This window comes from Ambystoma mexicanum, chromosome 11, assembly GCF_040938575.1.
Source record: "Ambystoma mexicanum isolate Mex_15411 chromosome 11, UKY_AmexF1_1, whole genome shotgun sequence".
NCBI classification, from domain to species: Eukaryota; Metazoa; Chordata; class Amphibia; order Caudata; family Ambystomatidae; genus Ambystoma; species Ambystoma mexicanum.
Genome location: NC_090934.1, coordinates 593,033,054 through 593,056,502, shown reverse-complemented (window position 1 = coordinate 593,056,502; position 23,449 = coordinate 593,033,054). Strand labels below are relative to the sequence as shown.

The 23,449-nt window shown below is 44.4% G+C and overlaps 1 protein-coding gene across 4 annotated transcripts in view; it reads left to right on the top strand.

Annotated features, from left to right (window-relative positions):
- Positions 1-23,449, top strand: part of TPCN2 (two pore segment channel 2) — a 675,604-nt gene that overhangs the window by 295,043 nt on the left and 357,112 nt on the right. For all 4 annotated transcript variants that reach the window (XM_069623451.1, XM_069623453.1, XM_069623452.1 and 1 more), the window contains exons 6-7: positions 7,037-7,143; positions 14,970-15,042. In XM_069623451.1, the coding sequence (XP_069479552.1) occupies positions 7,037-7,143; positions 14,970-15,042 (180 nt within the window). The remainder of the gene's footprint in view (positions 1-7,036; positions 7,144-14,969; positions 15,043-23,449) is intronic.

The following is a 23,449-nucleotide window of genomic DNA, read 5'->3' as shown; positions in this document are numbered from 1 at the left end:
ACCACAACATTAGCATACTTAGTATGGCACTATTAGTGTGCATATCTATCATCCGACCGAAGGTGGGGCCCGTTTAGGGGCTCAATTATACCTCCGTGAGAGAGCACGCATTGGCGCACACGTGATTTCCACATTCATGTGCCATCAGTTGCTCCATGGCGGCTGCTTCCATTTACCAGTCCCATTTCTTTATCCTAACATGGATAGCCTACGCGTTCAATGAGCTTTAGGAAACCGTGAGTCCGTTGAATTCTGTTTATGTATTCCCTTTTGAGGAGGCTTATTTACTGCCAGCCTTTCTAGGTTGTGGACCCCACACCTTTGAACTAACGGCAGGTCCGCTTTGTTCCTCTTTCTCCCCCTGTCTCTCTGTTTTTAGCTTTGGAACGGAGCCGCATACGATCACTTTGGCCGTGTTCACCACTATGACCGCCGGTGGAGGGACATCATCTCAGGATTTGTCCTAGCCCGCGGATTAAGGTAAGCAACCGTGCCCCTTTTTTGGAAACACAGCGGGTGATAGGCCGAGTCCCCTATGTGTCTATCTCCCTTAAGCAGTGGGCCCCAATGGGGGGAGGGGGTCATTACATTTTTAAATTTTTTCATTTGTATATTTACTTTCACTTTTAAATTTCTTTCGCTTATAGACTTGGCGGCCCTTCCTTATTTTACCTTCCCCTTGTCGTCCTTGGGGTAGCGAAACACCTCTTCGAGGTACCATTACATCTCTTGCAGTAAGTGTTGGGCCCACACAGCCCTTTTTGTACCCTGCTGCTGGTGCCTATGGATTGTTTGGCTCTGGGGCCTGGTGTGTTGGGATACTCAGCATGTTGGTATTTGGACACGGCACCTCCCTACGCACCCATCCCTTTTTTGTTTCTTGGGGGGTTTTCATATTATTGATTCCCATTTTTCCCCTCTTCACGTTCTTTGGTGATCGTGTATGTTTTCGTTGTCCCCTTTTGGCCTGGTACCAGGGAAGGGTTCAACGAATGTTTAAATTCATATGTGGGCTTCTTCTATACTGACGTAACCACTTTGGTTAGGCATAGGCTCCCACTTGTACACAGTAGTTTGGTGTTTTGTTGGTGGAGGATTTTGTCTCTTTCCCACACGGTTTAGCATATTTTCTTTTCAGTAGCTGCATTGTTTGGGCTACTAATACGCTTTTATGTGTTAGTAATATAATCATTTATCACATCCACAGAACTCCATTTTCCCTGGGGTCCTGATGAAGGCAGCATAATTGATGTTCGGCCGAAACGTCCTTTGCTTCTCTGCACGTCATCGAGCTATGCTACATGACCTAATAATGCAACTATGGACGTAGACCTGGGATGGGTGTTTTTTGGTCAGGCGCAATTCACTTCGCCATGATGAAGTAATTTTAGAATTTGCATTAGGTGACACTGCTTTATGGAGTATCTCTGTGACTTGTTAGCCAGATAGGGCCAGGAAGACAGCATGTGTGCCCGGTCTCCCCCATCTTAGAGAATTGTGGCTGTGTCACCTTGAACTTTTATGAATTAATCACAATAATGCTATTAGATGCATACTTACACTCTCCACATTAATATATGTTTGCATGTGGTTTGTTTTATTCTGTGAAACGTAGGACTCATGCCTATGTAATAAAATTTAAAATAAAAAAAACTTTTTATATTAAATGAAAATTCTAGTGCACTGTGTATTACATTCTGTGTGGTGATGTGAATAACCTACGGAGTGGGACCCAGTATGAGTTAAGACTGGGCCACTAAATTTGTATTTGTTTTTGAATGGTTCATCCGGGGGACTCCCCAAAGTGTGTTGTACCTACTGTCGCTGGCCAAGGCTGGATTAGCTCACACTTCCATCAAGATACATCTGGCTGCGATCTCCCGATACACCAGAACTACGGGACAGGCGTCCTTGTGGTCTCATTGCCTGGTGAAGGAATTTATGAAGGGACTGTTCCGATCGTTCCCGCCGGTGAAGGCTCCTGCCCAGGCGTGGGAACTCAACGTGGTGCTGTCTAGGCTCATGGGGGTGCCGTTCGAGCCTCTGCATTCGGCGCCGTTGAAGTTCCTGTCGTGGAAGACAGCATTTCTTGTAGCCATCACCTCCGCATGAAGTGTGGGTGAGATCGAGGCCCTATCCTGCAAGCCTCCATACTTGACTTTTCATGACACGAGGGTGGTGCTCAGGACGTACCCCTCATTTATGCCCAAGGTGCTGTCGGACTTCCACCTCAACGAGCCCTGGGTGTTACCAGTGTTCTTCCCGTCGCCTTCGTCGCCGGCCGAGAGGACTTTGCACTCGCTGGATGTGGCTAGAGCGCTGAAGTTTTACGTGGACCGCACAAAGAGTTTTCGGAAGACGTCACAGCTATTTGTGAACTTTGCACCTGTGAACCAAGGGAAGGCTCTCTCGAAGGCTTCCATTTCCAGATGGCTCTCCGGCTGCATCATGCACTGTCACCGGTTGGCAAACCGACCGTTGCCCGGCTGTCCGAGAGCCCATTCGACCAGAGCGATCGCTGCTACCACTGTGTTCTTGTCTGGTGTGCCCCTGCTGGACATCTGCAGGGCTGCTACGTGGAGGTCGACGCACACCTTCACGAGATTCTACTGCGTCGACCTTGATTCCCGGGAGGAGTCCAGAGTCCGCCAAGCAGTGCTATTCCACCTGTTCGCCTGAAGGTGGGCCTGGTGAGGAGGTAAGAGTGCTTAATGTTGAGTTTATTTAATGCTTAATGTTGAGCCTTTGCCACCTCCCGTGGTTGTGCATGTGTGTACTGCTATGTATTCTTATATTCATGAGCATGTGAATCAATGCCAGACCCCATGCTGGAGAAGGAACAAGTTACTTACGTGTAACTGTTGTTCTCCAGCATGGGTCTGGCATGGATTCACATGCGAACCATCCCTCCTACCCCTCTGCGGCTCCTCACTTGGTCATACTGCCACTTTACGTGCTACCAAATCTGAGGATGGCTGCCAGGGGAGGAGCTTTGGGAGAGGGCAGTCATTGGTTGGGGGTAGTATGACCCAGAGATCAGTGATTGGTTACTACTAAGAAAGACAGATCAGAAACGAAACTGATACTGATTTTTTTCTTTACCGAGGATTCCCAGCCTGACGACGGGGAATATTCATGAGCATGTGAATCCATGCCAGACCCATGCTGGAGAACAACAGTTACAGGTAAGTAACTTGTTCCTTCTTCTTATCTGATTTGCTCTTTACGTTCCACCTTTCTAATATTTGAGTTTTTACATTATGCAAATCTGTCCTCTTGCTACAACTATGTATTTTGGTACTCCCTGAGCAAATGTTTCCTGTAGAGTGTCATTGCCAGTGCTAAATAAAGTTTTTAAAATAAATACTTAAACATGTATTTACATAGTTATTTAGAAAACTTTCACTAGTAGAAATCGACTCAATATTAAACACCAATATACTACAAAAACAAACTCTAAGTTATAAAGACAGTTTGCGCTCCCCTGAAAAAGCAGCCAAATAGCACTTCAGTACTTTCAATTAGGAATAAAAAGCATAGGTTTGTACCAAGGGTTAGAAAACACTTCTTTTAGATAATGCAAACGTTCAATGTACCAGGAGGGTCAATCAATTCAATAGGCCAGGCCAAAGTCAATAGCCTATTGTTCTTGGATAGGCTAGCACTGTTCTGGTACAAATGGAGAAGTCTTTGTAAAAGTTTTTAGAAGTAGTTCAGACAAAAAACCAAGTTATGTCGGGTCACAAGCTGATTAGGCCTGCGAGTTGGGAAAGTTTCACAAACTTCCACCGCAAGAGTTGGGATCTCTCAAGCATATGGGACAGTACCTTAAAGTGGAGCAAAAAGTTGCAGCTGAAGACGTTGGTTCCTGGCAGGTGCCTGCAGGTCTCGCTGTTCCTGAGCCTCAGTCGTGGGGACAAGAGGGAGGATGTTGGGGGACTCCTGCACGGGATCGTCATCGGAGCAAACAAAATGGCGTCACTTCAGCTCAAGTAGCTGTGGCTTCCAAACACAAACTGGTGTCCTTCCTCCTGGCTAACCTTGACCAGCTCCGAGAATGGTATCCAGGCGTTTGCTGAGTTGATTGGTCCCACCAACTCAAGGGGAGAAGCCATCCTTGAAGGAGCTTCTCTGTCAATTGGAGATCTAGCAATTCGGGTTGCAGCTTCACTGGGCAAACCAAAGGTCCAGTGGTTGCAGCAGCTGTCCTCTTCCAGCTCGTCTTCGGTTCTTTCGTTCCAGTGGTCGACTCTGCCTTCCAGTCCTGGAGACTCGCCTTTTAAACAGTTTTCTCCCGTTCATTCCAGCCTAGCTGCCACTCACCCAGCAGGGTGGCTGTCCTAGCCGGACACAAGCCAGCCAATCATGCCAGAGTGCATTTGGGTCTCCTAGGAGAGTAAGGACAGGGAGTTTCGGGCACCTCCCTCACTTCCTGCCCACCTCAGACACTCAGACGCCATGGGCGACTTCAGTCCTGAAGCCCACCAAAGGCTCACGAACAAAGGGACCAAACCTGGTCTGGCGTGCAGTGTTGAACACAAGAAGGACCTTTGCACAAAGAAACGGTGAAATAAGATGATCAGAGTCTGTTTTTACAGAGGGGTCTAGGGTGCCATATTGAAAAACATGGCTACCCCGATTTTTAGCTACCGGTGTTCGCGGTTGGGAAAAATCATGGTAGTTTGTTATAAAACCACTGCCACCAGCCATTTCGATAGGAAAGGGTAGCATTTGACTGCTCCAAGAGTGTTTAGACACAGGGGATACTAGGTAACCCATCCAGCATTCCATTGTAAGACGGTGTGTGCTGGGTCTATGAATTTTAAAAGACTAGTAAAGTCAATTTAACTTTACATTCTCTGGGGAACAGTAGTTCATCCCAGAGAAGGTATTGAAACCTTGGGGAGTCCAAGGGACACCCCTGTGCCACATCACTGAAGGTGCTGTGTGACACAACAATAAAAAGATGATGCCTTATGGGGTTTGCTAAAACTTCATAATCAAAGAACACAAGAGTAAAACACACATCAAAATACATGAGAGAGTGGGGAAAAAAGCTCACACTCATTCCAAGGGAAAAAACAAGTCCTCAGAATCCAGCAAAGTTGCTGGGGGGTCTCTAAGATGAAGGAAAATTCTGAGAATTCTCCCTAACACTGTCATTGTGTTCTAAATTAAACCCCCCACAAAATGTGACCTACTTCAGATTCTCACTTAGTTCTCAAGCTGATATGTTGGATAGCCCGGTGTCGTCATTACCTTAGCACCCTACTTGGTGCATGTGTCTAACGGTCCTTTCTGCCTGATTACATTAGCTTGATCAGGCGTTTTATGTCTTTGACAGGCACTTGATCATTCTATATGGCAAAGAGTAAATACAAACCTTTCACTCTCTTTTTCTTAAAGATGACCGTATACCAAGCAACTGTGGTACATTACCTTGTGTGGCTGTCTCTCCCCCAGTGCTTACCTCCTAGTTAACGTTCCTGTCCCATCACGGCACACAGAGCTCCTCCGCTGAATGTGAGGATGCAGTGGACCTGTCTGCTGCTGGAGAATTTAATGTCATGACTTTAGCAAACGCTTCATGGTCCGTTCATCCAATCTAATGTTACTGTTCGAATCTTATACCTTCTTCATGTGAAGTACGTAACGTTTGTACTCGTCAGTGTAACTAATGCACAGTTGCATCTAATCACCATCTCCAATATATTATCTTATCAAGGGTTTGTATCCCTTCACGACTCGTAGTGCCTTTCTGCCTAATATGAGGATGTACTGGATTAGTCTACTACTTAATCAACCTACATCATTTTCAAACGCCTACTGGTCATTTCGTTTATCTAGCACGACTCCTACATTGTGTCCCCATCATGTAAAGTACATGGCTTGTACACTTGTCCCAGTAATTAATACATAATTGTATCTAGTCACCAAGTCCAGTTTATTATTGCCTGCTCCACTCTTTGTTCATTCAAACCCTTCTTCTCACTGTGGGTAATGAAAATGAGTGCCTGCTCCTATTTTTGTCAACATTTCTATCTTTCCCAGTTTTGACTTAATAATGAACGGTCCAGCGAATCTAATGCATGATGTTTCTTTTCTATGAAGTGTGTCACCATAGGGGCTAGACGCTGTTATTATTTTGTTTTTGATGCAACTTTTGTGTTCAGCTATGGGAGTTTTTCACTTTTCTCTTTTACCTATGCACATTTTATGACCAGGACATACATGAAATACCTTACAGAATTAAAACGTTGTCAATTCTGAAATGGAATACCTTTCCTTCATGCGTAACAGGAGGCTGCTCTCCATTTGAAACCACATTGCATGTTGGGTTGTGAAATTACAGGTAAATGCATTGGCTGGGGTGGTTTTAAACTAGAAATTTCAGTATTTTAAACCAGGCTCTCTTTCTATACTTTTTCCCAGATGATGCTGAAACATGCGCCAATTCTTTGTCTTACTTGCATTTTACTCCCGGCTATTTACAAGGAATGGCGTTATTGATTTATCTGAAGTGTTGCTCTGCTTTTCACATTCTCCATATGTCTTTTTTTGCATAATAATTTAGTGCAGTGAGGCAACCCAACTTCTGCTCATGGTTCGAAAAAAGTACACTATAAACACAGCAAGGGACCATTTCAGCTTTTTTGCGCACTGGATCCGCCAGTCTACTCCTTCCTTTCAAATTTTCCCACACAGCACAATCGTCAATATTTGTATTTGTTAACGAGTGGGGCTAAGAGGTCCAGGATTCCTGAGATCCAATGTTGATCTTTTCTGGCATTGCATGCTTTTAGATTGGACTGGAAAACTATATCATTAATGAATAATTTGCCATAATAAGCGGTTCACGCCTTTGTTTTATTGCTGTATGATAACACTTATTGAAATAACACTGGTACGGCCTGCGTGTCTTCTGCTAACTGTTTCAATCCATTGCTTGTGTATTTTGAAGACGTTTTGGGAAATGCACGTATAAACGGGAAATGGTTTAAGAGCGGTTTGTGATCTGATGATTATTTTTCTCCAGAGCATCCGAGTAAGGCGGATCTTCCGGCCCTTCTTTCTTCTGCAGAACTCCTCTTTGATGAAAAAGACACTGAAGTGCATCAAGAGAACACTCCCGGAAATAGCAAGGTAGGTTTGGTTCAACTGGGAAACTGTTGAAGAATCTGGGAGCTTTGCTTTCAGTATTACTGGTATCTTCCAAAAGTAAGTAGTGCACGCACTGTTTGAAGAGCTTTATGCACTGGCTAATGTGTCTGCATCCACATGCCTGCTCTGGAATACACACGTTTTGTGGTAAAAGTCATTATTAGTGCTGTTGCCTGATGGTTGTAGTTGTATTGCTGTGGGTTATGCATTTTTGGGGGATGCCAGTAGGGGTGTGAGGGAGCCCAGTTCGACTTTGGTATGGGAACAAGATTCTGTGAAAGAGTACCACTGGACAGGGGACCGAATCCTCAGATTGGCAGAAGTCCAGCTAAGCCTGATCCACGGCATGTACCCTTCACCTTGAAATACTATGTCCTCCCTTATTATCCTTCCTACTAATTGCCCTCTTCAAGTACACTTGTGCTATCTCTGCCTTTTAATCACGGGCCATTCATTGATGCATGCAATTTTATCTCTCTAATCTTTCAAATGCGACTCAGCATTCCACATATCTTGTAAAATGTAATTCTAGTGCTCCAGTTATGCATAACAATGTGTACTTAAATATCCACAAGATTACATATTTTGACTAGCGTCACAGGATTACTTCACCCTAACCTCTCCTCCCCTGGTCAGTCCATTTGTTGCGGAAGAAGCCCTCCATTTTGGAGAAGTTTCCTTTTATGGTGCTTCATCAATGGACTAAGCACAATTCTCTTTTCAGTATTTTAAAACATTTGTGTTGCAAACGAAATAGTTTGAAACCTATTGGGAATTTTAAGGAAACGGAAGGTGAACATTTTTCTCCACTCACCTATCCCGGCAGCTACAGAGAATGCATAGCAAATCAAACAGGCTTCTCCATAACCAGTCAGTGGCTGTGCGCTTGCTCTGCTCCCTCTGGGCAGCCTAAGGGGCTATTCCCTAGCTAGAGGATGGCTGCCCTAGACAAAGATCAAAAAGCTACTGTCATGTGTTTAAAAAGAAAATTCTACTTAAGAGTGCGCAAAAAAAGAAATGGTGGGTTGGCCTGCCAAAGTGGGTTGCTGTAGTATTTGTAGAAAGAGTGAGGCTGGTGGCGAAAGCCAAGCTACAAGACTGCTCTTTGTTTACGACTCGAGCTTTAAGACTGTACAGGGCTGGCTGTATGAGAAAGATCCAGACGCTTCTCAAACATTGTTCTTGGAGCAAAGGTTATCATACCTGCATCAAGCAATAGTTGCAAGTTCTCTGTTATGGCTCAATTGTGCGTGCCTTTCTTCTGACGAATCCAACGTATGCTCGGATCCCATGTTTCTAGGTAAATATTTAGGTCTAGTATGGTACAAAGGGAAACAGAGCTGGATAGAGTGTGGAAGTGTAAGGCATCACCCATTGTCCTGCTAGGATTAAGTTGGTGGCAGGCTTTTGATTGCAAAAGAGACTTGGGAGACGTCATTTGGGGGTTGCCAGGGGTCGCAGACGTGACGCCTGGGTTGCAGTTTGCAACCCTTGGGGACCCCCTTACATCCCCAATTATTTAAAACATTAAAAACAAATCTTAATACAATGAAACGACACTCCTGGTGTAGTGGGGACCCACAGCCCTCGCAGTGCAGGGGGCCCCACTGTACCAGGTCTGGGAGGTCCCTAGCCCAGTCCTAGCCCCATCAGGGTGATGGCTAGGCCGGGGAGGCACTCGGTGGGGGGGTTGGCGTTGGAGCTGAACGTGCCATGTGGCACATGTCACATTCATCTCCAAACCCTTCTCCTTCAGCTTCTTCGCAGCTCACATATAGGAACCAGGAAGCACTCACAGCTTCCTGTTTGTGAGCAGCACAGGGGAGCGAATGGTGGCCTGGAAGGACAGACTGAATCTGCAAGAAAAAGTTAAGAAGGCTTTAAATAAAAAAAGTATGAAGTGCTTGTCAGATATATGAAAGTGAATTGTAGGTGAATGAGAAGTAAAATGATGTGATTGTTTGTTTATTCACTTTTTATGCGCACCAGACCTGCAGGTAACAGGGCGCAGCAATAAGAAAATGCAAAGCTCACATGGTTACAAAATAGACAATATACAATGATAAAGCTTACATAGTTACATAATATGCAATATACAAATGTACAAGTTAGCAGATATTACTCTTGAGTATTTACAATGAGTCTCAAAGTAGAATAAGTTACACATAGTCTTATAAGCAGTGACGCAGGATTCATTTGGGAATATTGGGCGAGTGCGAGTATGCGCAGTCCGATGCGGATGGTAAAGGATAGGAGACAAGGGGTCAGTAGAGATGAGATGTTTGATTGCGTTTTTTCTGAAGTGTAGGTAAGGTTGGTCTACTCTCAGGTCTTGTGGCAGTAGGTTCCAAGTTTTAGCTGCCTTCACTGGGAAACTATTCCAACCAATCGTGGTAAGTCTGTATCTAGGTATTGCCAGGCAATTGGCATTGCCAATTCTAGTTGGTCTGAGAGATATTCTTCTATGAAGTTTTTCTATAAGGTAGCTAGTAGCAGCGTTATTTAGAGCTTTATGGGTTAGTGATAATGTCTTTAGCTGTATTTTGTTATCAGTAGACAGCCATTTATTTTGGCGTCTTATGGAGAAGATATGGGTTCTTTTGTTTATGCCCAGTGCTGCTCTCAAGGCGTTATTTTGTAATGTTTGTAGCCTCCGGATGGTGATTTTATTAGCACCACTGTATAGGGCATTACAGTAGTCAATTCTGGAGAGTATTAAAGCTCTGGCCAAGATCATGCAGCTGTCTGAGAGGAATGGCTTGCCAGCTCTTATCAGCTTGCAAGTTTAGGCTGTGGTGGAGGCCAGGGTTTTTACCTGTTTATCAAAGGACAAAGTGGAATCAAGGTAGAAACCAAGGGTTTTTACTTCCTTGGAGACTTTGATGATATTCCCGTCGATATTGAATGAGGAAAATTCCTGGCCTTATTTTTTAATGTTGGCATGTGTGCCTATGATTATCAGCTCAGTCTTATCATTGTTCAGGCATAGGCCATGAATGGCCATCCATGCCTGGGTGATAAGATATACCCTGTTCACCAATTCCGTGTCCTTACTATGATCCCCAGAAAGCGGGAGGAGAATCTATGTATCATCTGCATAGTTGGTGTAGGTGATACCCAGATGGTCCAGATAATCAAACAGGGACTTGGTGAAGATGTTGTATAGGGTTGGAGAGACACAAGAGCCCTGAGGAACACCGCACAGGATGGGGTAGGGTCTGTGGCTGCCGATGGAGAGAATACTCTCATGGTTCTCTCGCTCAGGAATTACTCCATCCATCTGATGGCCTCAGAGGAGAAGTGAGCGGCAGAATCCAGATGTCTACAGAGGACCTTGTGGTCCACTAGATCAAATGCAGCTGAGAGATCAAGTAGGAGCAGAAGTACTGTCCTCCCTTTGTGTCTCAGCTCGTCAATTTGGGATTTTAAATCAATTAAGGCGGTTTCCGTTCTGTGTAGTGGGCGGAAGCCAGATTGTCTATCTCCTAGGAGTTCATGTAATTCTAGGTGTTTTTGAATCTGGTTATAAGCAGCTTTGTCCAGTATTTTAAGTAAAAATGGTTACGTGGTGATGGGACGGTAGTTGGTGGGGATGAGAGGATCTACTGTCTGTTTCTCGAGGAGAGGGATCACCCAAGACTGTTTTAGGTTGGCGGGGATGGTGCCTGAGGCAAAGGAGGCATTAATCAGTTTGGCGATAAAGGGAGATAATTCTCTGGCAGCATCTTTTAGTAGTTGTGTTGGGCAGATGTCGCCTTTGCAATTGGAAGGTTTCAGCTAATGGATGATTTTTTCTACTTCCAGGGTAGACATTTTGGTGTAGTGGAATACGTTGTTGTGTGCCGTAGGAGGATTGCTAGGTGGAGGGATTTTGGGCGAGTGCTGTATATTCAGCGTTTCTTTTTTTTTTTTTACTGTATTTTATTTTGGAGCATGTTGATTTTGTTTGCTAGTGCATGTTGGATGTCTGTGCACCAAGACTTATCCTTGGTACAGATATCTGGTATGCTATTGGTTACTCGAGTTCTTTTAATATGGAGAAGAGTTCCTTCATGCTAGAGTTGGATTTGGCTATGCGTTCGTCATAAGAGTTACGTTTTGCCAGGCAAACTTCATTCATATAATGTGAGGAGAGAGGGGTTAATTTAGCCTTGTTGTCATTGTAGGGGCAAAGTCTCCAATTGGTTTCACGTTTTCTTTTCAGGAGACGTAAGTCTCTAAGTTGTGGTGTAAACCATTTCTTTTGGTGGGCTTTAGGTTTGCTGGATCTAAGTTTAAGAGGGGCAATTTTGTCAAATGTAGTGAGCATGATATTGTTAAATTCATGGACTAGGATGCTGGGGATCTAGATTTTCTGACAATGAATTTAGAGTGTTTAGGATAGCAGGGATTAATTTATCTACTGTGATGCTCTTTTTGTTTCTGGTTAAAAATGGTGGCGCTAGTAGAGGGGCCGTGGGAGTGGGTCTACTGGTGGATAAGTTAAAGGACACCAGTGAATGGTCTGTCCAGGGTAGAGGCATGATGGAAGAGATAGTAGCTGTGTAGTTATAATCCGCTATCCAATCTAGGGTTCTCCCCTTCAGCTGAGTGGGTTTGTTAACTTTTTGAGACAAACATAGTGCAAACATGTGTGTTTTTCAATGTTCTGGGTGGGTGTGTGCCTGTGTAGAGAATGCAATGAGTGGATGTAAGAGAAGGTGTGAGTGACTGACTGGTGGGTCAATGAGTATTAATGTGATGGTGTGTTTTTGAATGTTGTGGGTGGGTGTGTGCCTATATGGTGAATGCAGCGTGAATTAATGTATGCGAGAGGGGATGTATGGGTGAGTGACCAGTGGGTGAAAGGTGATAGAGGTGTGCATGTGTGCGTAAGCCCCCAGGAGACTGGCATTTTTGGTGCAGTCAATCTAGCCATCGCTTACTGTGGCATGACACTCGGCATCTTTAAAAAAAGAAAAAAAAAAGCGTGATAAGTAGTGTTACCTTGCTAGACTGATGTTTTGGTTTAGCAGCCTTTATATTTTTTACTTAGCATGTCTTTTTATTAACTGAGCATCTATGATGAATCGGGCATAAGTGTTCTTATGGGTCTAGACTGGCTTAAATTGGAACCAGTTTGGACAGGTTTTCATATTGTTACATGTCCCTTTTAATGGCCAAATCAACGGGAGTATGTTCTTACATAGGAGTTGTGGCATATGTTGGTGGAGCCAGCATGGAAATGAAGGGGCACAGCCAGCATGACAATGTTTTTTATACTGCCATATATTGCAGGTGCCAGCATGATGATGCATTGGGAAATGCCCTGTACGCTTTTGGTGACTTGCATCTATTGTACTTTTTTCATGATTTAGCCTACACTCTACATAACCAATTGTTGCCCTTTGTAAGGAACTCATGGTGGCAACAGTAAAGACAGACACAAGTGGTCACAGTTTAAGGGTGTTCTTTGAACAATGAATGCAGAGTGGCAAAACGCCTAACCTAAATCTAAGTTGGGAGCAAGCGTCGACCATTTATTTGTTCATTTGTAGAGCGCGCCTAACCCAAAGGTATCTGGGCGCATTACTTGAGACGTTACAGCATTGTTAGATTTTCTAAGCATAATAGTGGGTGCCAATGGACTTAAAAAGCCCCTACCGTTTAATGTAATATGATTGGTACACACAAATCTGTGGCACCACACAGCAATTTAAAATAACTGTGTGGTGCCACAGATTTATGTGTGTAGCAATCATATTACATTACACGGTATGGGCTTTTTAAGCCCATTGGCACCCACTATTACGCTTAGAAAATAAAAACTATGGGTGTCTTGGGTATACTGAAAGAACCTTTCCCAGGTATTCTACTCCAGCAAAGATAACATTGTCGGGTGCGCACTCCCCTATGTGCACACAGACCAGTCTAATAGGTTCCTTCTATTGTAGTTGTAGCTGACTCATAGATGCATTTATAAACCTGGAATTTTGTTCGATACTAAATCCTGGTCAATGATTTAATTTTCAGGCCTTGCTCATGCAGCATTTTGCTCCTGGGTAAACCGCAGCGCACACCTCCCCAGGTCAGTGCTTTTTAGCTTGTTTAACACAGCAACACCACAGATAACCAGTACTTATTTGTCTGTTAATATATAGATGTTTCATACACTAGCTGTAGCCTGCGTTAGAGATTTCCGTTACCCTATTACAAGTACTGCATCAAGTATGTTTTACAAATAGACCCCACATCGAACCTGGAAAATTACATTCGCCAAATGTGTGATTGTGGACAAATCACCCCTCCCTCTGTGCATCAGTTCTAATATGTGGCTAAAATGAGTGTGTCTCGAAAACACAGGTGCTAGATGCATATGAAAAATCAGGTCATTTGCCATCCCTTCCTGTGATGTCACTGGGGGGGGGGGCGTAGTAAAATGACATCACTTCCTGTGATGTCAGCAGGAGGGTTAAGGGTCATGTGATGTCACTTCCGCTACCCCAGGCATTTTGGTGAAATGACGTCCCCAAGAAAGGCGCTTTAAGAGGGATTGTTAACATAAAGTATTGGGGCTCACTGTACGGTGCAAGGATTGATCAGTGTCTGTGGAGCCACCCTGTGTACTGGCATAGAATGTTAGCACTTCAAAGTTAAGTGATGTCGCAAATAAATTGCCTCCTTTTGCCAACATGTGCCATCACAAGGGAATGTCGTTTGCTTTTCCGTCAGTCGCCACTTAAAGAAAGTAACTCTTCCTGTATTCACAGTGGAAATATTTGAGTTGGCTAAATACCATGAAATTTGATTTGGTGGCGGTGCAGACAAAAATGGTCTCGAGTAAAGGAAACGTAAAAATGAAAGGTGCCAGGTTATTTCCCAAACTGTAAAAGGAGATAACCATCTCTTGAACTCTTTCAGCGTTTGTTCCATGATGCATTCCTTTCATTTTCACTGCAATATGACTGTACCCAGTGGTAAATATTACCCTCCAAAGTAGACTTCACAAGTAGTTGTCAATTTTGGGAAAACTGGGTTTGATTGGGCGTAGATGGCAGGCAGTACACTAATGCAATTTATTTTTTGGGGGGGTCAGCTTTGGATGGAGTGGACTGAGGTACATGAAAGTAACTCCTTGAGCATGTTCGGGAACAGAGTACATGTTAAATGTTTTTTGGGATGTTTGGCTTAAATTGCCCGGAAATTGACATGAGTTGATATAATTAATTGGCATTTTGGGTGATCATCTTCAGAAATGTTAGTATTGTAAAAAAAATGGGACCCATTTGTGTAGGTTATATTATTGGTTTTTATCTGGAAGCATAGTATGTTGCATCTTCAGAAGTATTAAAAACTAAAAGGGAGATTCCTTTTGGAGTGAAATAAGAATCGAGCGCCTGGATACTCATTTTAGCCTGTGTGTAGGAGTGTAATGCCTTTGGTGCGCAAAAATGCATTAAGATTGAGTAGCAGGAGTATTGAAATTATTATAGCACGCAACTGTGATGTGCAATAGTGACATAGTGGGAACGATCCTGGTTGATGGCCATATGGAGTCAGAATGTAGGCACGTCCATGGATGAGCTGCATGCCTCTTCTGTCAGAAGTGCCTTCTACAAAGGCTTTCAATAAAGCTAGTTGAGTCTTGTGTTCTTCAGAAATATCCAACTACATGTGACGGAGAGCATTTCACTGGGTCCTGGAGGTAATGAGTTCATCATGAGATTCTGCTCTAACCAAGAATATTGCATGTAACCAGGCTTAGGCCTGCTGCGTATCATTATTCCATGATGCAAAAATTTGAGCGTTTGCATTTTTTTCATCAACAGTGTCCTGCTCCTGCTTGCGCTTCACCTCTGCCTTTTTACAATGTTTGGCATGCTGCTCTTTGCCCGGGAAAAGGTAATCAAAATTAATGCATTGGTATGTTTGAAAACTGTCTCATTTCACGTAATCATCCTAAACCTTCAGTTATGCCCCTTAACCTCACATCGCAGTAGCCTTTATTTGTAACCCTCAATTCCTATTTGCTTGACTGTTAATTTGGGGTAACTGGGACAGAAGCATGTGTTTGGCTGTGCAAGTCTGGGCAGCTGCATGTTCATCTCAGACCATGGGCCTCTATCACTCTGTAGTGTGTTTGACGAGTTGAATACCGATGGGTATGGTAAGTTGCCAGCTAGTGCCCGATATCAGATGTCATGAAGGTAAGATAGGGTTTTGTGGTGGATGGCTTTGAAAACCATGCAGAGTCCTTTAAAAGCAATTCTCTGGGGTATGGTGAGCCTGTGGAGCTGGGCAAGGGCTGAGGTGATGTGTGAATGTTTGGGTAGGTGGGGGATGGGTCTGCAGGGGGGCAAGGGCACTGCCGTGGAGTGCAGTGAGGAGCGCATTATCGCAGTAAAGCTTGGAGAGAATCTGTGCTTGTACTGCAGTGCGGAAGTCATCAGAAGGAAGTATGTGTCTGATCTTCTGTAGAAGGTGTCGTTGTAGGTTTCATGTTTGTGTGACAGCAGATGTGGTTTGTGTAGGAAAGGTCTGGTTGATGGTGAAGCCAAGGGATTTAACAGGTATGGAGAGGGTTATGTTTCGGTTGTCGGTGGGTAGTTTTTTGATCCAGGGGGGTGAGTTTGGGTTTGTGTCTAGGGTCGGGAGGGGGGGACAACAGATGAAGATGTATTCTGTTTTGGAATGTTCGAGTTAGAGGGAGTGGATGGCCATCCAGGTGGTGATAGTGGGGAGAGAGAGATTCTGAGGGTGTCGTATGCATATTGGTGGAAGTGGATGTTGTTTAAGGATCTTTTCAAGGGATTAAACTTATAGGTTGAAGAGGAGTGGAGATGGGGAGGAGTTTAGCGGTACACCGTAGTTGACTGGGGTGGGGTTTGATCGTAAGGGGGCATGGAGACAAAGTGTGTCCTGTTAGTGAGCAAGGAGGTGAACTAGTTCAGGATTGAGTTTCATCTTGTGGGTTAGGATATCGAATAGAATGGTGTGGTCGATGGTGTCTAAAGCTGCAGAGAGTTTGCGGAGTAAGGTAAATGCTGTGTGCCCTTTGTCAGTGATGTTGCGGAGGTAAGGGTGGCAGAGCAGAGTGGAGGACTTGCCATATAGTTCAGGTAGTCCGTGAGGGAGTTGCATACTGCAGTGGAAGGGGGTCGTGGGCGGTGGTAGGTGTGGATGGTGGTGTTGAGAGGGATTTGACAATTTTGAATAGTTTGTGTATGATTGGTGATGAATTGGGTTTCTTGGTGGTAATGGGTGACTTTGGCACTGCGTATGGCTGTTTTGTATTTATAGCGGCATTATTCGAGTGGTCTGGTGGAAGGGCAATATTTCTTTTGCCAGGCTCTTTCTTGGTATCTGGTTTACTTCTTGAAATAGAAGAGGCAATTGTTGAACCATGGTTGATGGTAGTGGCTGCAGTGTTTGTGTTTTGAGGGAGGGCAATTTAGTCAAGTGCGTCTGTGGTAATGGTGTTGGAATTGTTGAGGGGAATGGAGGAATGTTTGTTTGGGGACATCCGGGGTGGTATGACTTGCGCTGAAGCTGTGTCTGCAATGTGTTTGATTTGTCTGGTGGGGGGTGGTAGAGAGTGTGAAGGGGATTGCAAAGGGGTCTGACCACAACACCCAGCTTCGATCTTTCATGGAGAGAAACTTTTTGCTAATTAATAGATCCATGGTGTTGCCAGTTGTGTGTGTAGAGTAAGTGATGAGTTGTGTGCAGGTTCTAGGGGGTGAGTGGACTTGAGGATATTCTTTAGTATGGGGTTGCTCCGTGTTGGGCAACTGCCACAGTTGTAGTCCCCAAGGTAGCTCTTGATGCAAGGGGAGCTATGGTGGTTAGTTGTGAAGTCAGTCCAGTCAGTACGGATGTTGGGATTGGGTGTTGGGGGCGGTAAATTAAGTGGATTAGGGTGTGGGGGGGGGTGGGGGGGCGGGGTGTGTGTGTGTGTGTGTGTGTGTGTGTGATGGACGTGAGCAAGTGAGAGAGGACTTCATGGGGGTGGGTGGGAATGCAAATGTGAGTGAATCTTTACATATGATGGCAATGCCACCATTTTGTTTGTTTTGGTGGTCTCTGTGGTGGATGAGATAGTGTGGTGGAAGCATGTCTGGGATAATAGGTGCGTGGTGGAGTTTGAGGAATGTTTCTGTAAGGGAGAGTGTGTCTGGGCAGTGTGCGCTAATGAGTTAATTGACTTCATGTTTTATGACAACCTGTTGCTAACTGGGAATGAAAAAGAAAAAGTTAACTGCAAGGACCCTTAGCCCCTGTTAAGGGCTGACACAGCTAATGGGGAACAAAGAATGAAAAAGGAAAAAGTTGAACCCTTAACTCTCAGTCCTTTGCTTTTGAAACCTGGACTAGTGGACACCCCAAGACAAACGCTTACATTCACAAAGTAGCCCGCTGGTCATTCAGCATGAGATGCACATAAACCGGAAACAGGCAGTCCATTTTGACAGTGAAAGCATCTGGCTTGTTATGTAAATGAATCGCTCTCATTCGATATATAAACTATTCAGTCGGTGAGTAAATCATCCTCATTTGATATAGGGGGGTTCAAATAACACAAATGTGGTTTCCCATCTGCTTTGCATAAAATAAGAGCATTTTCGAAACATGAACATTTCAACAGATATTACAATTTGACAAACATGTTGCTTATAGTGTTTCTAGCAGGACATTCTACTGAGAGCCTAATGCACAATGGGGCTCATTGCTAATTTCATTTGTCACAACATTCATTGTAACAAAATCTCTCCAAATCAGAAGACACATATACTTAGTTGGACTACTCTGTTGATTGGGAAAAAGCTTTGGCTGTTCTGCTTGAACATGGGGGAGGATTTGTTTGCTCATCTCTCGTCTGCAATTATCGACGACCACGAAATTCCTGAAGTATACTTTCAGCCTCCAGACTCTCACTGGGAAATCCTGCCAGCTTCTTATTAGTGATTGTGCATTCAGGCTCCACACGTGCTTACTGGAGAAATCATATTGACTGCGTGTTAGTGGGTGATCTTGTGGTACCCTGACTTGGGAGTGGTTTTCCCAGACTGTTTGGGTTGTGTCCTGGCTACCACTGGTCCACTTAATACTCCGGCTCAGCCTTTCTCTTGTGAAGCTTGCACGCACGCACACGCACACGCACACGCACACACACACACACACACGCACACACACACACACACACACACACATGCTGCCATAATTTCTGGTGCAATAGAGCAGGAGAGAGAGGGCCTAAGAGGGGTTTCTCAGTGGAGAAAAGGCCCGTCTGGAACTGTGCACATGCTACTCACAGAAGTCTGCAATTGCAACACGTTTGCCCTTGTCTCTTTAAAACTCTTATCTCAAAGCATGCCACTCTCACAGCTCCCATTTAGCACCTTAACTGACTACGGCCCTTATTACAAGTCAGGCGTTAAGGGTTTAACGGCGCCGTTGACTCTTAACGCCTGATTAAGAGGTCCCGGGTTTTAACGCCTGCTTTTTGCAGGCGTTAAAACCCATGCTGCAAAGTGACCTTGGTGCTAAGTACGGTGCCGCAATTTGCGGCACCGTACTTAGCACCTTTCCCCATTCCCATTATGCCCTATGGGGCAAAAATGGGAATGGGGAAGGGCGAATGGGGAATTACCGCCCCACTCACCTTGGAATGGGGCGGTAATTCCGCCATCCACCATGCCGGAGTCCGGCATGGACCATGGTGCTAATAGCACCATGGTCCACCGCCTGACTCGTAATGAGGGCCTACATGTAGCTTGAAGGCAACTGGCACTACTCAGGGTCTCCCTTGCATACCATCTGCTGGAGCAAGGCACTTGTTGCAGATTTTTTTCAAATGGTAAGTGGAGTTGAGGCCACCTTCAGGAAGGACATGACAACTGTAGCATTAAAAGTGAGCTCTTAAACACAGTGCATTCATTTTTTATTTCATTTTCTTTTTTATTTTGTTAATGTCCATCATATTCACATAACCGGTTACAAAATTAACTGTAACCACAACACCGGTTACATAGTTGTAATTATACACACATATTCTCATGGAACATTTCGCTTCCCAATGAGTGATGGGACTTGATTCCCCCTTCCCTTCAAGTCTCTTCAATTCTTCCATGCTGCATACACACTACGTATTAATATGCCCACTCAGTTCCGTTCACCACAATGGTCTTAAGTCCGGTGAGGTCATCTACTCATTTAGCATGTATCTTCCCCCTTCCTCATCTGGCTCCCTCTGTTTCCTCAGAATCTCTGCTTCTGCCAAACCCCAGCGCTGGACATCTCTGTCCCAGGCCTGTAATGACGAGTCCGAGGACGCTTCCATGATATTGCAATTCTTCTTTTTGCAAAAATGAACAGGAATTGGACCATTCTCTTCCTCGTTTTATCCCTTTCCCTTTCTGGAATTAATCCCCAAAGGCACATCTCTGGTTTATGCACCCAAGACCCATGTACCAAGGAATTTATTTTGACTAATGTCTCTTCCCATTAAGCTCTAATACTCGGGCATTCCCATATCATGTGCCAGAATCCCACCGTAGCTCCACCTCATCTGGGACCACAATGGGTTATCTGTGGGATTATTGTGTGTAACCATGGTGATTCATGTATACCCTATGTAAATAATTAAATTGGATTTAATGGCTCCTTGTGTTTCTTGGCGATTTCCTTTAACCTGTCCCCATATACGGATCCTTTTCGTCTCTGAGATCCCATAACCTACATCTCTCTTCCATTTAGCTTTAACCACCAGATCTCTCCTCCGTTTCTGTTCCTGAATACCTGTGTACGTTCTTGAGATAACCCACTTCCCTCTGTCAAGTGGCAGCACCAACTGCAATAGTGGGTTAGTTTCCGGCTCCTCTGGGACATCCCCTTCATAGATCGGCCAATCTTTTTACTATCCGTGCATATACGAGGAAAGAGCCCTGCTTCATGTCAAGTTTCCCTCCATCGTTCAAAAGTCAATAATTCCCCTTTCCTGAAAAGGTCTCCTATCGTTAAGCAACCTTTACGATGTCATTTAGCAAGATCCAATCCCTTCAATGCCTCTCAAAGACCGGCATCAAACCCTATTGGGAGTCCTGAACTGTACATTGCAGCCATGTGTAGCTTCTGTGGCAGCTTGCCCCACAACTCTCTCTGAACTTTGCATATATTTTCATTGGTTCCGACAGTAGTTCAATCCCCTCCCTATTTCTCAGAAGTTTGTTCAAGAGCTGCTTTTATAATTTCCTCAGGGAAGTCATCCCAGTGGGCCACGGCCTGCAATTGGGCTGCCATAAAATATTATTTAAAATAAGGAAGGGATAGCATTCCTTCTTAACAGGGCCTATGAAGCGTTTCCAAGGCCGCCCGCATTGACGTGTTCCCCATAGCAGCTCCCTGATCTTGGTGTCTCTGTTTATTGATCTTTTTGCACAACACAAAATCAACAACTTAGAATATTCCAGCGGCAAAACTTTCCCTCCCCATCCCCCACACAATGCACAATTGCTGTTCGGTAACAGAAAAAGTAAAGGGAAACGTCAGCAACGGCGGTTATGCATCAGACCGAGGTCTGGATCTTTCAGATCCCCCCCGCCACCGTTGAAAACAAATAGGCCACATAAGTTCCTGAAATATATGTCCTTTGGCCATGACACTGAGTGTACATGTTCCCAATCGATATCATGACAGTATAACACGTCTGTTTTCCATTGCTCATAGTCAGCAGGACGTCCCCACACCATGGCCACCCTCCTCTTGGCAAGCAACAGCAGTAGACCCAAAAGTTGACTAGCATGTTTCGGGAGAAGTGTCTAGCATCTTGAACTTTTTTTATCCTGTACAGGATATTCACAAAGTATTAAAGTAGCCTTGGTAGTACCACCATCTTACATAGTGTGATGCTTCCCATTAAGGACAATGGTAGTGTGTTCCCAAAGTCCACAGTCCCCTATGCCTACTAATGCTCTTCCCATGTCATAGACAAAGGTGTCTTTCATGTCGTGAAATATTTGCACCCCTAAATAACAGAAGGATTAAAGTTCCCATTCGATCTCCCAAGCAGGAAGTGTTTCCCTTTGCTTTCCCTGTAGCGTGGCTAACTGAAACAGGAGATTTGTCTGTGTTCACTAGGAATCCTGGGAGTTGCCTGAAACTGCTAAATATTCTCATTAATATTGGAATGTCGTACCTCGGGTTGCTCACGTATAACAGAGTGTTGTCTCCATACAAGGAGATGTTAGGTGTTAGTCTGCAAATCTTAACCCCCATTTCTGATATATAGCTCCTAAAATATCCTGCCTGGGGTTCTAATGCCATTGCAAAAAGCATTGGTGAAACCCGGCACCCTTGTCTGGTGCCTCTCTAGTGTCCACCTTGATGAAATCCACCAACCAGTCTTCACTCTCGCCGTGGGGTCTTTGTATGACAGTTTAATCCATCTCTGAATATTTGGCCCCCATCCGAATGCCTGTAACACCCTGAATAGCCAAGGCCATTCTACTGAGTCGAAAGCTTTGGTCCCATCCAAAGCCATTTAAGCCAATTCTTTATTCGTGTCTTCCACTTGTTGCATTGCAAAGTGCAGTCTACTAATGTTCGTTGACTTGTTACTGCCTCCTACAAAACCATATCAGATCTGGGACCACAATAGATAATCGTGAGGCAATCATTTTCCCTAATTATTTTAGCTTCTACATCAATTTGGGAAATCTGTCTGTATGACTCACAGTAATTTGGATCTTTTAGAGGCTTCAATAACACTGTGATTCATGCTGCCTGCATGGTTTCTGGGAGGGTGCATTTTTCATATGCTCCCTCCTAACCCATTTCATTTGATTGATTCGTAAATCGGCATAGGTATGTTAGAATTCTACCAGTAACCCATATGTATCTGAGGATTTATTTCGTTGCATAGATCTTAATGCCAGTCTTGTCATGTCTTTCTCCACCGTTGCTTCCAATTCTGTATTTTATTGTTGTGATAGTCGAGGTAATTGTGCGATCTCTAATAAATCCCCTGCTTCCTTCGCCAGATATGTGCCCTCGCTTGTGTATAACTTTCTGTAATGTGCAAAAAATACATAATTTGTTTCTCTGAGTAGTGCCTCTGCAAGTTCTTTTCCTACCTCTTGTCCGTTTGATAGTGCGTCCTCCAGTTGTTTAATTTCTCATTCTACCCATCCCAAGGACTCATTCATATTCTTTTCCTGTACAGATATAATCCAGTCTAGAATATTAGCCATGTACTGGCGAATAATATGAGTTCCCTCTATCCTCCCCATATGATCCTCGCCATAGTTCCACCAGATCCAGCTCCACCACAACCTTGTTTAATTACCTTGTTGATCTCTGTTTAGTCAAACCTTCCCTAGTGTGGTCTGAATAGCAATTAAAATCCAACAACGCAGGTAGAAATATCTGCCCTTTCTCACCTTGATGGTGCTAATACTCACTGGAAATCTTCCTCGGTCTCTGCGGTAGGTGTATAGGAATTCACTATACAGAAACTTTGACCTTCCAGCTTCACTTTTATCATCAAAGTCTGCCCCTCTGAGTCACCTTTGTCATCTATTTGCATTGGGACCTTCCCTTCTATCCAGATTAAGACCCCCACCCGGCATATGATGAATAAGTGGAGCCCAGTACTGTTCCGCCCCATTTCCTGCAGAGATCTTCCAAATCCGGACTTGTCAGGTGCGTTCCCTGTAATAATGCCACTTGAATCCCATTACGTTGTAGAAATGTCTTCACTTTTAATCTTTTTGCCCTACTCCATAGTACTCGGACATTCCACTTAACTATCTTAAACACAGTTGGCCCTGACGAAGAAATATGTATTATTCTAGAACTCTTTTGGTTTCTCCAATGTCTTACAACTTGTCACATTCTCCCGGTTTCCAATGCTGTGGCCTAAACACATTTATACCTATATCATTCTCAACTGTTAAACCAAACCTGTTCATAAAATTCCCCCTTCCTGTTTGACCCTCTTTCTCCTTCCCTTCGTCCCCCATCCTTAAGTATTTGTTGTACAATCTCAGCATCATTTCCAACTACCCCACCTCCCCTTCTAACCCAGCTGCCTCAGCTCCCACCCCCCTTCCCTTTCTCACTTAACCAGTGTGGACTGTTCTCCTTCTTTTGCAGCGAGTCCGCACTCACCCCTGCTGGGGGAAACCAAAAGGGGCAATGATTTACTGGTCAGGGGTGCAACCATCGCTCTTGACACGGCCTTAGCTTAGACGTGTGTGAGAATACTGCTTCTGCAGTACAGCCTGTCACCCCAAACAAATTTCGTTACCAT